The 17,034-nt window shown below is 39.6% G+C and overlaps 1 protein-coding gene across 1 annotated transcript; it reads left to right on the top strand.

Moving 5' to 3' along the window:
• The first annotated feature begins 1,139 nt into the window (after positions 1-1,139).
• On the top strand, positions 1,140-2,498 carry cartl (cocaine- and amphetamine-regulated transcript-like). Its single transcript, XM_053865138.1, has 3 exons — positions 1,140-1,372; positions 1,633-1,707; positions 2,252-2,498. Exons 1-3 carry the CDS (start codon positions 1,235-1,237, stop codon positions 2,357-2,359), a joined length of 321 nt encoding a protein of 106 aa, XP_053721113.1. The 5' UTR covers positions 1,140-1,234; the 3' UTR covers positions 2,360-2,498.
• Positions 2,499-17,034: the final 14,536 nt, after the last annotated feature.

Raw genomic sequence — 17,034 nt, 5'->3', positions numbered from 1 at the left:
ACAGCATGTCATTATAATGTATGATTGGTTGGAATAATATGCACTGACAAGAGGATTTGAATAAATCAACTGAACTTCTGCATTAAATGTGACATCCACAGACCAGCTTCCTTACTTCAATCCTGTCACCACAAGGATTGGGAAAATGACATAAAGACATTCTCAAAGATTAACATACTGTACACTGTGTCAACAATAATTCAGTCACCATGTCTGAAGAATAGTTCTTCTAATGCCAGAGAGTAAAGGAACCATGTGGACTGAGGCCAAATCAGAAATGCGTGCTTGCCATTTTTTTAAGTTGAAACCTCTTCTATCTGAAATTGATCATTTCTTTCCTCATATGTACTCAAGGGACTCTTTAATTATCCTGCAGAACTTGGAGTGGAGCTACTGGTTCCTCCAGAAAGGAAGTGTGTTGAGTTAGTTTTTTTAATCCTACTGAATATCTCCTATTTAGGGTTTTTTTTTCTTCTTCTCCTGAGCACTGGAAGCTAGAGAGACACCTTCACTGTGCCAGTGGAATGTACGGGTGGAGTCTGTTGAACTAGTGAGGAAAGGACATTTCTGCAACACAATAGCCAAAACTTTCAATATAAAAGAAAGTTGACAGCATCAATATTGACTGGCCATTTAACGAAATATATAGAGTGATTAATGTGGCCAAAAAAGGCTACAGGATGCAAATATATCCGGAAAAAAGCCTTAACATTAAGCCTAAGTTATTTATGACTTTTAAATTAGCTACTCCTTCAGTATCACGTATAATAAATTGACGACAAACAGCAATTTATATTGTATTATTGCATATGTTAGTATGCACATTACGCCCACCTTATTTGTCTTTTCATTGGAAGAAAATGGCCCATCAGATAAAATGCAAGACGATGATGCGTTCAGCCGCCTGACAATTAGATAAACAGGTGCCATCAGCAATATTTTCAAACTCTCATGGACTTGATGGTGCGATCTCACTGGTCTCCAGTGTGATGCACCAACACATTGAAGTGTACTCCTTAATTTCAGCACTTGAGACAACAAGAGTTGAGCTGAGGGCGGAGCTTCAGCTCACTATAAAAGATCAGAAGAGTGCAGAGTTTCTTTGCTCCACCCTCACTTTTGACACCGGTGCATCAGCTCTACCAACCTGCAGGGACCCCTACGCCCCGCCTATACCATCGGGACTTCTCATTCCACAACCGGGACCCCCCCACGCACCTTCTGCATCGGGACCATGGAGAGCTCCGCAGCGCTGCGCGGACTGGTGCTGCTCGGCCTGCTGTCAGTCCTGTGTCACGGCCAAATCTCCCAGGACGTTTCCTCGGAGGACTTCCCCGTTGAAAGATCCGAACCCGCAGCCGACAGAGACCTGGTTAGTACAACAGAGCCACACACCGGTCATGAGAAATAATAAATACAATTTTAAAAATAAATTTTAATCATCATGCAAGGTAGAATGACTGTTTTGTATTGTTCTATATTCTACTATGAACATTGGATGTAGTTCTGTCTCTGCGTTAAGAGCTAAAAAATGAAAAAGAAACCTGTTGAATGCTGTCTTCGGGCTATGATGCATGAGAAATCTATGAACAAAAGTCACTAAATGTGATTTAATGTGTACCATCTTTGCAGATTGAAGCTCTGGAGACTTTGCTGAGCAGGATGAATAATCGTGTTTCAACAGAGAAGAGAGGAAGCATCCCACTGGTAACCCACTCACTCACTCACTAACACGCCAACAGTTTAATGAATGAATGAACTAATACAGCACGTATGCTTGTGTCATTAAGGCAAAACAACATCAGCTAATTAAAAGATATCATGCTAATTTCTGCTAACCTTTTGCAAAGTCCATTTAGCGACTCACTGTGGCGGTCAGTTATCATGCCTCACCAGGGGAAAACATTTTGTAGTGTAATTGCCTGCTTGTGTGTTCCTGGGAATTATTGGCAGAATCCTTGAGCGATCTGGACTCAGAGCAGTCTTTAACCCGAGTCAGAGAAAATATACTGTTTTTACCCTCACACTTAAAAAGTTGTTGCCATTATACAAGCGCAATGTTTGTGAGGCACATGGTCAGTTGTCTGGCTGCTGCAAAAAGAGAAGGTGAGACTATGGGTTGGATTTATCTTCATATCTGATCAACATTTAGCTACAATTTTAAGTCTGTTCATCCCGAAGCTTGTGCTGAGAAAGAAGATGCTTTTCAATCAACATCAGTCATCAAATGTCTTTCTTGCTCTGTTGTCAGTGTGGCATGGGTGACCGCTGTGCCATGAAGTTCGGACCAAGAATCGGGAAACTCTGTGACTGTGAGCGAGGTGCTAACTGCAACTCCTACCTGCTCAAGTGCATCTAGATGTCCTGCAGACCACGACTTTGTCCCCTCGATCACTAATGCAAACACTAATGTCTGTATGTTCATGGAGCATCATCAATAGTTGTGACTCGTGGTGTCGTCAGTGAACGGATGGAGGAACGCATGGATTTTGTATTTGGCAAGGATGTTTTTTTCTGTTGCATGTAAGTGTTCTTTGTTCATTAAAAACACATCATGTTTACGCTGTTATCGGTGATTTGATTTCCAGAATCACTGCTCTCCACATACTCATGCAACATGATTGGTTGTTGGTGCAATACACCAAATGAGAATAGCTTAAGACAATGAATCAAATGATGCACCTTCTAAACAGAACAATAGAGTCCAGTTTCATGATTTTATGATGCAGCAGGACCAGGTGTCTCATTAGTTGACATGTTAAAGCCCATGGGAGGAAGCATCTGACTTGATCTATGGCGCCAGTGTTTTATTTCAGCTTGATTCTCCAACTTGAAAACAAGATAACAAAGACAAGAATAAAAAAAAAAATCACATATAATCTTTGATCAAACTTCCCAGTGGTACCAAGACAGAGGTTCTCTACCATCATCTGACCCAGTTAATGAAAGCAGTTCATGCTGTGTAGCTACTTTGTTTAGTTACCCTAGCCACAAGTGTGCACAGCTGTGTACCTTACCTGTCTATCAACATCATCCCTTACACCCACAGTTGCTTACAGCAGGCTGTCACAAATGAAGCTGATTGAAGATCATAAATTTAGGACATTCATAATTCAACACCATACCTTAGAGAGATTAGAATCACAGTATAAAAGAAAAATAAATGATTTCCAAATGAAGCACTACTGCACATGTTTAGTGTCTTTATAATGTAATGAAGAAAAAAAACACTTGTTAGTTGCTTAACTAACTGAAGACTGAATGAACATTGCATCAACATGCAGCATGCATGTATGTTAAAAGCTAGTATTGCCAACAGACTTAAATACGTGTTTTAGATAATGTCTGTAATGTATTATATCTATATCCCTTGTGTATGCATTTTGTTCTTTACATTACAAAATGTAAAGCGGAGGAAACCAACACAATGTATAGTTGTTTAAAACAGGTTTTGGAGCCTTGCAAAATAAACACCACATGAAGTCTAAGGTTTCATTCTAAGCATCTTTCCGTCCTGCCACCTGAGATATTTCATTCATTGCACAGTGGGTTACACTCAAAGTTCTTTCTACAGTAGAAATAGAAGAAACCACCTCATGAAATAAGAGTTTCTCACCCTGAAGTAAATCATATGGCCTGAGGGGCTTGTCTGCTGGCTTTTATTTAAACCAGCAAACACATGCACTTCTGTCCTGTTTATGTACGGAGCCATAAAAGAACCTATAAGCCTGGTTATGTGTAGCTTTGTCTCTCATGGCTTTAGGGGGACAATAAGGTGCTGTTAGTAAGATCTTTTCCCCGAGGCAATTACCCTTGCAATAAAAACCTAATCAATATTGAATGAAGACAATTCTGCTGAGCATTTCTTTCTTTTTTGACAAAAACTAACCTCAAAATACTATGATAATAACTGTAATAATAAAGAAGTTCCAAAAAGATGAGCCTTTCTACATTATGAACCATTTTCATTTCCTGAGTTCTGATGTTCTAATCTGTGGGGCGATTTGAAGTTGTGTGACTCTGCGATCCAGCACATCACATGTGAATTATAGCGACACATTTCCACATGAGTATTGATTATCGTAACTGTTCCTTTCCCTGGAGGGTGAAGATCCAATCTGAGGCCCGTTCAGGACTTCCAGGGAAGATGAGTGTCGAGAAAACAGTCGCCCTGGGGTGATGTTGGATGGTTTAACCTTTGACTCCTGCCATAATGAAGTAGGTAAAACAAAAATCTAATTTCCTCCTGTTATTGCCCATGTCCTGTAACTAAGTCTGTGAAACTAGTCGCTTTGATAACAGCTTGGATGCTAATTATGTAATGAAATGAAGTCGGTATTAAACATGCAATGAACTGTTTGGACTCCACACAGGATGATTCTGTTTGCAAGCATATGACAGTGAATAATACATACGTCTGCTTTAGATGGATATCACTGTATTAAGAAATATCCAAGACCATCAAGAATAATAGTAAACATTTGCATGATACTGTTATATATTCATGATGATTGTCAAGTATTCCAGCATATTTAAAATGCATGGAGTGGCTTAAATGCTTGTTTTATTTGGGTGAGGTTCAAAGAACTCGGAGAAATGATTCTTGCCAGAAAAATCATGCAAGCTGAGTCATTCATGGTGAACTACTATCTCAGATGCAAACCACAGAAACAAGCTTCTTATCTACGTTTTTGCAGGGGGTGGGGAGGGGAGAAATTTGAGGACCAAAGTCCACATTTGGATTGTAGCCACTGCTTAACTGGTCTTTTCAGTAGATATGAAGGATGCTGGCTGTATTCCTGGCAAGAAGAAAAGGAAGGCGATAACAGCAAGGTCTCAAACTCAAACTTCAGGTGCAGTCACAAATCTCAACCTATGGAGGTAAAAGAAACATTGTTTTTGTCATTGAAATGAACGAGTTACTTTCACCATGGCATTGTGAGTTTAGTTCAAATAAAACATGGAAGAACAATAGCATTTCCTCTCAGTTTTAAAAGCAATGGTTGGTTGCAAGTAATAATGGTGACTTCTTTGGAGCCATTCAGAGGGCTGATTTCAAGCAGGAACTATGTCATGCATGGAGCAGGCAATGTTTCAGCTGGGTTTGTGAGAACACAGCACCACGCACCACATGTATACGGTTACTGGTCACAAACACGAGCATAATTCACTGACTGAGGCGGGATTTGATTGCAAATCAAAACCAAGTTGTTTGTACTCTGTGAACCGTGGTTTGACTGTATTGCAAATGCAGTATGTGCTGCCAAGGTAGCCTCCACTCATCTCCTTGGAGGCTCCTACTCATTGTTTCCCCTGCTCAAGCAAATGTGACCATTCCAGCAATGCCGAATTGTGTTAGCTAACGTGACAATAAACCAAATCTGTCAGATGTTTCGTGCCCTCAGGTGATATTGATTGTGAATTGGCCCATGGGTCTCTAACTTTAGCTCAATCTACAATAAAGTTTCCTGGATGCACTGGGTCTGTTCCTCACTTAGAGCTGTACGGCTGAGATGAAAAATGAAATGAAATGAAAAACAAATAGAAGTGACAGAAATTTTTTTTGTTTGTTTTTTTTTTACTATTGCTTTTTTTGCTGTTGAATGCAACAGCAACTCATGTGGGATCCTGTCACAGTATATATTGTGATTTTGGAATGATATTTTTTTTATTTTAATTTAATGATGTCCCAAGGAAACCTATTTTTCTACGCTACCAGAAATGCCTTTATGCCAGCACAATGCCATCTTTATTCTCCATACATGAGTTGTACCTCCAACCATTCCCTGTTTACTCAGAATGGTTTCCCCTCCTGTGTCCTGTAAATAGCTCCAAGCCCTTTATGTGATATTTGGGCTTTAAATTTCCTTCAAATCATCATCCCTCAGCTGTAGACGGTAATAAAAGTCATCCTTGCTTAAATCATATCTTCACTTTAAATCCTGTGCTCGCAACGTGATTCTGTCTCTCTCTTCTTCTCCCACTTAAATCCCTTACCAACACATCACTGTGTAGCTCAACCCAGCCTTGTTTTAAACAACTTCTCTCCGTCGTCTCAGACAGGACTGCTGGGTGTGACGGCAGCTGAAGCAAGAACCAATGAAACAGACATGAATAATTGAATACATCTGCAGTAATTTGGAAACCGCTCCTATTTGGTGTTACTGATGTGTAAGGGATGCATCACTGCTCCAGACACACTTAATGTTCTTGATAATGAATGAATCCATTTTAATGCCACTCTGAGTCATGGAGGAAAATCACATGTCTGCAAATATCGACACTGACAGGTGCTGTCTTACATTTTATTACCTATTTGTTAATAATTTTTGGGAAAATCTCCTGCTTTCAATATGACAAAGGGATTAAAAACAAAGTGTAGTGTATTATCAGGAATATTTCAGATAATTTCAATACAAACTTCAACGGTAGAGATTTTGAGTGACCCGTTTTGGATCACTATTTGTCAGTATTTTCTGACCAGTTCGTTCTTTTCTTTCTTGCATATATATATATATATATATATATATATATATATATATATATATATATATATATATATAAACTCTAAACTCTAAACGAAATATATACTTTACCTACGCATATTGCACCTTTTGTTTTATTTCATGTTTCATGCTCTGTAATGGAATTACAAGTCAATATATATATATATATATATATATATATATTTTTTTTTTTTTTTTTTTAACACAAAGTAGCACGACTGCGTTCATAGACTTTTCGGTCTGAATTTAGGGTTTAATGGAGTGGGTAAAAAGCTAACCAGAAGATGCCGCTGTTTCTTTACAAATATTAATTGTGGGCGCCCCTTGGAGGTACGAAACAAGCAGCAAGTAAATACAGAACAAATTAATTAATTATGCGTTTTGTATAACATAACAGTGACGAAAACAAACACGCCAAATAGTCAAACCTCATCCAAAATATAAAATTGTTCTACGTCAGTTGACAAAATATATAAGGCTTGTTATCAGTTTTGTCTTGACTATGACTATGATAGACTATGATACATAACCTGAATCTGACTGCAAAAATTACACCATGGATCAATGACTTTTGTTGGACGTTTTGTTTGGTTCAGCAAATGCAACACAATGCTTAAAGTGTGATCCAACATTCATGGCAAACACAGTTGCGTTGGGTAGTACGTGGGATCAGTCATACATGGCAGTGCATTTTGGAATAGGTTACAATGACTGATCACATAATCTGTGATGGAAGAGTGGCAGCTAGAGTGAGTGGTCCAGTGCAGAACTGCCAACTGTAAAACCTGGTCTCCCGAAACTGAGTTCTTCTCCACTCCACAATTTCACATGCTTATGTGTGTGTATGTATGTGTGTGTGTGGATAACACTCAAACTTGTCATTTGCAGTTAGAAATAACTGGCCAACTCCATTCATAGTTCGTCTTATTCATTGCCAATACCTTCACAGAGAGAGAGGTTAAAAGCAGAGATATATTCAGGGCGTGACTCTGAAGGAAAAGGTATACCATTATTCCTCTGTTTAGAAATAGCGGAGCGGTTGACATTTAAGAATTCCTTTGTTATTGTCAGCGCTCATCATACAGGTGTGGGTGTTGCTCACGCTGGCTTCACAGAATTTTAGGGCTTCTAAATTAGTTTTTGTTTTTTTCCATCCAAAAGCAGCCTTTTGAAAGCGCTGGTGAGACGTGAGGCTTGTTTCGCAGCCCTATGTGAATCACGCTACCTCCGTCCTCAGAGGTGATGCTTCATCAGTCGGAGCGGAGCTAGGCACTGACCTTTGGGTCCGGAGCGATTTCACTGACAGAACATTCGTCTAGCTTGATTGTCAGAGAGAAAAGCCGAGCATGGACCCACCAGCACACACACACGAACACTCTGACTAATGTGAGCCATTATTGAGGCGCCAATAGCAGCCATGATTAATTATTCAAGATTTGTAATTAGGCCTGGATGCTTTTCTGACTGTGGCCTGTTGTGCTCTTCACGGTCACTGGTCAATCCACATGGAGGGCTCTGCATAGCTCCGGACACTGAGAGGCCAGTGGGAAACAGATAAGGTCACCAGTTCTATCCCTCTGTCTTCCAGCGTCTGTGCTCGAGCAACGATTGCTCCGGTGCTCCAGGATGGGCTTCACCATCAGTCAGCTCATCGGGTCAGCTGAAGATGGAAGGTTCAATTTAAGGCTTGCATGGAAGTAATGAAGCGCAGAGGAGAATCAGATGGCTTCATTTGAAATATATAAATATAGGATCTGTTGGGGGAGAGAAGAAAAAAATAAACAAATGAGAACATTGTCATGGGAAATACAAAAAAATACACAGTTGAGTGACATTAAATGTGATTATTCTTTAACAAATATCAGCCTTAAACATCACTTTTGCTTCCCAACCTTAAGTGTGTGATTGCTGGGGTTTCAGACCAGTGTTGACCCCAGAAAAACAGCCATGCAACACATCGCCATTTTCAGCAAGAAAAAACGCTCTGCTCTCCATATTGGACATCTACCACATATGGTCCCTTCAGACTATTCACTATTGATGGAGGTTCTACAGCTTGTAGGCCTGAACCTTCATCCTCTGGGCTGTTCCCACCTCTGCCTTTGGTCAGCTGAACTAACCCACTGAACCATGTCCTGTTGTCAACAACAAACCTTTTTTTAAAGATTGTGAGCACAAAGCCTTAAAATGTTTCTCTGATAGATGGTAAGTGACACATTCTCTGATCTCTACTGCTCCATGCCCTCTCATGTCAGAGTGAGTTATTGTGCTATCAGACTGCAAACCCCAAAGAGTTCAAAAACCATATTGATTCTCAAACCGTCCTGAATACACCTTGCTCCACGTGGTCTTTTCATCAGCCTTCAGATCGATTTAGCTCAGGTACTTGAAGGTTGGCTTAACTTTTGCTTGTATATTTACAGATTTATCCTCTTCTCATCCATGTCATCAATACAGTGCAATACTGGTGCTGTCGGGCTGCTGAATGTTACACAGTAGCTGCAATACTGTTTATTTGTACATCTTCTGGACTAGTATTTATCTAATATTTATTTATTTTTGGATATATAGTTTTGTTTTTGGAAACCGGAGGCCTCAGACCGAAATTTTGTTGCCATAATATAGTGATATGTTTTTGTGCAATGACAATTAAGAAAGTCTAGTCTAAGTCTATACAGTACACCAGAATCACTGAGCCCATGAATATTCATAGCCGTTTTTCATATCATCTTCAGAACCTTTTGGTGCCTTTGATGCCCCAGTTCTTTTGTGTTCTTCATATATGAATCTGCTCTCCTCCTGTTTTGTAATTATTTCTTTCACTGGTCAAAGCTTTAGAATGGTACAGTACAACCCAGCCAACCTTTTACTATGGATCATAAATTAAATCTGTCCAAGAATATGACAAATCCGTCGGCAGCAGCGCGCAATTTGTTTTGAGGCTTGACCTTTTAAACAAATCTTGTTTCAGGTATTCTTCTGATCTCCTCTCACTATTTGTGTCCCCCGAGTTCTTCCTCTTCTTCCAGTACAAGAAAATATTTGCTACCAAGACCAACTGTTTATTTAATCAATAATTAATATTATCTGAAGTTGGAAGTGCTCCAAACGTTTTTGTTTGCTTTACTTAAATTTACCATCCATCTGTGTAATCTCATTCAGTCTCCATCATCATGGGTGTTTTGGTTATGGCCTCATATTTTGAGACAGGTGGTTTAGCCAGATGAATCTCCTACTCTGTAATTCATCAAAATGAAGCTCCAAAAGCCTCAGCCCTAATTATGACCTCTACCTCAAGTACTATTGGACGAGCCAGTAGGACAGGAGGGAGGATCTTAGCAATCGATTCGGCATTGTATGAAGGAAATATGAAAGGGATCTCTGGGAATGGAATCTTGAACAGACTTCTCCAAGACAACTGCAACATAGAACAGACATTCACTTCATCAAAGACATCACCAAGGCAAGAGGTCATGAGTGAAAGGTCTCAAACGTTAATGGCTTTTATTGTGAAAACCTTCTAGAGCAGGGATGTATTTGTTGTAGTGGTGGAGTTAATTTAACATTTTGCTCTCCAGACAGCACGGAACCTTTGTTAGTGCACAAGACACGTGGCAGCTAGGATGATAACAACAACAACAAACATGGAGGAATCCCCGAACAAAAGCAAACAAAAGCAATCGGTTTGCTTTTGTTCAGGGATGTTTTTCACTACAATGGCCAGGGTTTCCACTGCACTGAATGTATTTGAAATTCTTATACAAATATTTTCAAGACATGAAAAGAGCTTTAGATTAGTTAGTCAAACTGATGCAAAATAAACAATATCTTGCTTGTTTAAATGTATGTATGGGTCCATCATTTGATCCAGCAATATACCATTTTTTAATCTAATCCCACTCGTAATTTTTTGTTTGACAGGCATGATGTGAATATTCAGATAGGGGATTGTGAATCTAGTCATTTATTTATAATAGAGCCTGAGTCGATTACAGGAGCTCAATAAGCAGAACATCCATTGCCTTAATTTCACCCTTAAATTTAAGCAATAGTAGGAGTGTCACATTTCAGAAATCAAGTGAATATATTTATTCTAGTTTAAACATGGTCCTATTAGTGAACTATGGCACTGACACACAATATTCCATATATTTTAAGGTTTATAGAAACTTCACTGCGAATAACTGGGGGGAATGATTGTCCTCACTAACTCATTCGACTGCAACGGCCACACAACACAGTGTTCACATTACTTAACCATGAATCGAAGCTGTGTCGGCAGATGAAATGGTCCTAAACCTGCAACCTTTAATTAGCTCTCAGTGACGCACACAGACGCGGCTGAAGAATACCGAGCTGTCACAGTGAACTTGTCCAAGTCTGATCTTTACGAATCATTGAACTCGGGGTTGGCTTGTCCTGTGGGTTCAAATGGCAGCATGCAAGCTAAAGGGTAACAGTCCAACTGGAGAGCTCATGATTTCCTTTAATGCTACTATTGCTACTTTGCAGAAGCCTTTGGATTAAACATTATCCTTTTGAATGTTGAGGTGTAAAAATAGCTGGACTGTAGACATCATAATGAAAACACTGAAGACGCCTTGTGTCCTGACTGTACTGGGCAGCTTCAGAGGAACTCAACATTATGATTTGACGGTGGGAAAACCGGCCTTTGAATTAATCATGTCCTGTGCCCACGCACATTTGAAACCTATGCTTTCTCACCCTGCTTTTTAATGATGCACAATGTGTCATAAAGGCCGGCCGATTCAACGGCAGGCGTATGGGAAGAAAAAAAAATAAGTACGAGGCACATCAAGTGAAAGAATTTGTTCTGACAGGAGGTAATCGTCAGCTGCATGACTGGGTGAATTTGGCCAGAGGGGGGTTTAAAGGGAGGTAAGGAGAAAAGTAAACACAGTCTACAGGGCTCTAAAACTTCCTGAAGGTTGTTCACCTTCTTCTACCGGTAATTGGAAGGAGGATCTCACCATTCAAAGTCACTGATAAAGAAAAAAATTCGGGGATAATTATGACTGAGATAATGATGACTCTGGTCAAGAGAGAGGAGGGGAATCCTGCCGAGGTAAGCACAACCTGCTGCACCTGGGTGACACGCTGAATGACACTCTGAATCTGGAGGATGCTTGTCTGTAATCACCATCAACCTGGGAAACATAATCAATACACTGACTCACAAAAAGCAGGACGGAAGCAATCAAGCGCAGTGAGTACGCAACTGTTGGAGGGCTCTTCTTCGATCCTTGACCTGGAGGTAGACGCAAAAAAAAAAAAAAAATCTGGGATTTACAACTGTAGCCTCTGCGATTAGCAAAAAGCATCAATAGGCTTGATGTAAATCCAATATACAATCTTTGCCTAGTTGATTGTTCACAAACAACTCTTGAGGGAAATATACAGTTATAAACAGGATCTTTGTGGATGAAAAAATACAGCCAACAAATCATTTGGTCCAATTGTCTGGAGTCCAGTTGCTTGTTTTCACACCAAATTTTTAAAAAATGGTACACAAGCAAGACAGTACTAGATGATACTGAGTAGCAAAGTATAAACATCGTATCTTCAAATCCTGCCAGCCAACAGACCTTTTAAAAGAGCTTCTATAATAGCACACCATTATTGACAAAAGTGTTTGACCTTACAATTCGTCATTAAAGCAAGAAGGTCATTTTAGTCTTTGGGCAACCCACTTGTATCCACTTTCAGGGTTTACCAACCTTATGGTTAGATGATGCCGCACAAGCGCAGCTTGCACTGTGGTGTCTTAATCACTTGGCTGAACATAAACATGTGGGGATCTGTCAAATGAGGCCAGAGTTTTTCCACTTGAATCACGTTAACATCATTGTTTAGAAAAACACATTGGAATCCATTAACTCAACTCCAGCATCAGGGAGAGACATACAGTAGGGCAATGTTTACCATGGTCCAGGTTTGCATTTACTAAAGGGCATTTGCAGTTGCGGATTCTTCTTGGTTCTATTCACAACTTTTCCACCAAGTGGGTGAGGCTTTAGCAGCCTCTGTGTCACGACTGTTTGCAGATGATGGGTCCAAGATCTTCAGTACTCAATTCCATCTTGAAAAACCGAGATCAACCCGTCTGAGCCTGAGAAAAGGAGAGAATGTCCTGTTGAGGTTTACAGTGTTTAATTGAGTTGGGGATCTTGTTCACAAGTGAGGGAATAATTGAGCATGAGATCAGCAGTGGATGCAGTATGACCAGCCATGTGGATTTAGTATCAATGTGTTGTGGTGATGAATGAGCTTAGCAGTCGAGCTATGGTCCTACTCTCACCTATGGTCCTGATCTTGGGATGGATTATGAATTTCTCTGCAGGTCTAGCTGGACTTCCTCTTTGAGGTAAAGCAAAGGAGCTCAGACATCCAGGAGGGATCTTTATTTTTGTTTTCTAACCGCTGAAATACTTACGTTGATTTATTTTCATCACAGCAGTAAGGATTATTTATCTTGCTCCTGTTATGTGACTCAGAGTCACAGTCAATTAAACGACACACAGCATCAGCTTCAAACATTTGTAATGGTTGAGTAGACAGGGGATGTTACGTATGGGAGACTGTTAAATTATTTTAATAACGTGTCTTGGGACTGACTATGGTTCTGGATGGATGTTTGTCTCTGCTTTTGCCTGCTGAATTTCTTGTCAATGACATTGTATGGTGATGAATTCGAAGTGTCATATTTCCTTACAACAAGATTTCTTCCTTTGACACAGCACCTATACATGAAAGTATACTTTTGTAATGATAATTTTGATGAGAAGGGTTAGCTTATGATCTCAGGGACGAAATAAATCATCACATAAGTACAAAAATGACATCTTTCATGAAGACATTCAAAGGCCTCACGCTGAGTACTTTCATTTATACTACTAAAGCTTAAAGTTAAATTCTTGTCTGTTGATCAGAGGCTCATTTACCTTTTAAGTTTGAAAGAACATCCCCACAGATCACCGATGTGTTTCAAAAACATGGCTCTATTGCACACTTTCTCCTCATCACAACAGTAATGATGCTCATTAATCATAGCCTTGTTTCACATAAACTTGAGATGCAGCAATTAGTGATGAGTCACGGCACTCATTTACTCTCAGCCTCCGAGGATCCACAGTGCAGCAGATTAGGCATCGTCTATTGACCAATGAAAGGCCAGGAAAGGCTGCTGTATGTGGAGTCAGAAATATAAAAGCGCAGTGGCTTCAACATTCATGTTTTGCGAATGCTTCCCTCCACACATTGACTCATTCATGGGATCCCGGAAAGAAGATCAAAAGAATCTTATGAAAGCTGCGGGAGGGCTTGATCCTTCAGCTTGTCTCTTGACGTAACTCGCCTTTTTAGGGGCAAAAACATACAGTACATGCTAAATAAGAAGCTTTTCAAAAGTCAAGCCAAGTCCAGTGGCCATTCACTGTGGACCAGACGTGGGCTCAGTGCGGGCCATGGGCCACATGCAGCCCTTTGCCTCTATTCAGTTCAAGGTTAAGCCATAAAAGCAATTGTACTTTTTTCCAGTACCATTTGAATTCTTAATACAACTCAATTACTTTTATTTTCTCCTTATTTTATGTCCCTTTTTCTATCCACATAGTTTGTGATAATTATACTGAAATGTGAATTATTTTATTGTACTTTTATTTTTTGAAATATTGTAGTTACTTATAGAGTTACTATAGAAATATTATAGAAATAAATAGGATATTATTATTATTTAATCCTCCAATCAATATTAATGTCTGTAAAACCAAACAGTATATAATCAAATATCACATTTAAAGCGCAGAATGGTATGGTGTAACGTTTTTTCAGATTAACCCTTTGTTTTTCCAGCAACATTTTATTTAATTTTAATGTATTTTTTGATAATTAAATTACATTTTCTTAAATGAATTTTCTTTTGTCCTTTCTTTTGACTGGAATGCGCAATACAGGATTCACAGGATAAAATGTGGACCCTTACGAAAATGTCACTGCCCAGAACGATATTTCTCCAGGACTTATGGGAAGAATTTGAAAGCCAAAAGGGGCCATTTATTATTTTTGATATGTACAAAAGCAACAAGCCCTGCAGTCCTGTGGATTACACTTCATTGTGTTCATTGGTGAAGTAAAGATCGACTGTACTGCTCAAACGGTATCTCTCTGAAGTGTTTTGACATCAATAGTGAGATTTGACAAGGCAGGACAAGTATAGCTATGGATTTCACAACTAAATATGAACACAATCAAAAGCTGTGTAATTTACTCTTTTCCTTTACTACATTTTTAGTTTAGGCTAGCAATTAAGGACATAGGTTTTTGGGATCAAAATAGCAGCATTCGAGATGGTTAGTGTAGCAGTCTCCATTCACCTCTCTCTCCTCCATTTTAAGTGGTGCACCACATGCTGCCGCTGTAAGGGATGGCGTAATGAAGTTGTAGATGAGAATCGAAATGCCAGCTTGTGCTGAGTGAAGCTTAAATTGGTGCATCAGCCAGTAAAAGCCAGAGTAAATAACATGAGTCATGCTGCCCAAAGCTCAAAGTTGTGTTCCATCCCTGCCGACAGGCTCCAAACAGGGAGCTGTGATGCCAGATTTCAGTGTGGGGGATCATGATAAGTCAAGCACTGGATTACTCGACCACCACCGCAGCAGTGTTTGTATGTGTCTCTACTGTGTGTGAACACATTCTCTGTGTTTTCATGCTGGGACTAGGGATGAAAACATGATATGGTTTCTGGCACAAATTACTAATTTTTTTTTTGTCCATTTGAAGCAGCTGTGTACATTTTGAACGTGTTGCTTGTGTTCAGCAGGTATTGTGTGCTTCGCAGTGCTTCAACTTGATGTCACAGAGTTTCTAAAGGCTGACAGCTCTATAACTATAATGAACAAACTGATAGAAAGAAGAGCAGAATGGAAAAGCAGTTTGTAAGACCACCTTTTCTCTGTCTACTTGACACTTGTGTTGACACTTATGACCCAACTATCAGTAGAACAATGCTATTGTGCTTGGCTGACCTGTATAACAATGTTTCGGGGCAGAAATTTCAGGCTATTGTTAATTAAATATGAGCTTCCTCATCATGACACATTGTTTGAGGTTCGTTGAAGGAGACAGAGTACATATTTGAGCACTGATTTGAAGGCTTTTATTTTGGTGACATGCTAAAATGTGAATACAAGTAGTCAGATGCAAAGTGAAGCCTGGTCTCATGAGACTGGAAACAGTTGTCCTCTTTATACTGGTATTAACATCCAATTAGATTCCATATTCTTGTCAACGTGTACATGGAAAAAAGAGAAGAGTTTGACCACAGAATTTGACCAAAACGTTAATAGTCACTGGCAGCCAAATATGGTTCCTCGAATTGTTGCTGTTATGGTCGGTACATATGTGTTAGATTGTGACCAAACAACTGCCATTACTCAGCAGTTGCATCAGTTCCATGTAGACACTGTTGGTCATCTCCTCATGTACCTTGAGAAAGAAAACTATCTGGATTAATACTCCGCTAGCTCTTGTCATATAGGTTAAATTACCATTTTCCACAGAAATTGCCAACGTGTGAACAGAATAGGAAGAGATTCAGTTATGCATAAGGCTTGTGAGAACAAATCTACCTTTAAATAAGCAACTGCAAACTACATTTACATTAATGGCATCATAACGCTGTTACAAGATGTCTGGTAGTGTTGTAGTCTAGGTCCAAGGGTTGTCAAGACCATGTCGAGACAAGAGCTTACTGTGATCAAGGCCAAGTACTATAGACAAGCATAAATCTGTTGGTCATATAGACATGCACATTTATTTCTACCTGCAAAAGAAACGCATATGAAAGTTCTCGGCTCGGTTTGGGCTTGGTCTTGGCCTCGCCCTCCTCTCCAGTCTTTGTATACGCTGGTCAGTCTTGACTACAACACTACGGTCTCCACGTCAAACATCATTAACAACAAGACAGTACATCATAATGAAGATCTTGAGCAACTCTTGTATTAAATATGACTAAAACATCAAGCCAGTGAATGACTAAACCATCACAGGGCAATATTAATTTGGAATAGAAGGATTCAAGGTTCATATGGAAATATATTTTGTTGAAACGGTAAGGCCAACTTTAAAAACTATTTCCACTGTAGCAAAGTTAACAGCACAGTCAATTTCGAACACTTCCAAGTTTCTGTGGAAGACAAGTATTGATTCTTTCAAAGTTTAACGAGAGGGAACAAAGACTGAGCGACAATAAACCCTCTCTCGCTGTGCACAATAATATAAGCTGCGCTACGCATCACACTTATTCACACAGTTCTTTGGAAAAATCAACCACCGGAGATACAAGTTGGGCTCTTTCACGCTTTCTAAAAGTGAAATGATATTCTGGGGAGGACCCCCACAGTGCTGCTGTTGTTGTTGACTTTTGGAGGCATATTTTGCCCAGCAACTTTATCCAGATGACTCACCCAGCTGCAGTTACGCATGACCAGCTGAAAAAAAAAACTGGAGG

The sequence above is a fragment of the Synchiropus splendidus genome, chromosome 5, assembly GCF_027744825.2.
Source record: "Synchiropus splendidus isolate RoL2022-P1 chromosome 5, RoL_Sspl_1.0, whole genome shotgun sequence".
In the NCBI taxonomy this organism is placed as follows: Eukaryota; Metazoa; Chordata; class Actinopteri; order Syngnathiformes; family Callionymidae; genus Synchiropus; species Synchiropus splendidus.
Note: the sequence above shows the minus strand (reverse complement) of the source record. Positions and strands in the feature narration are given on the sequence as shown.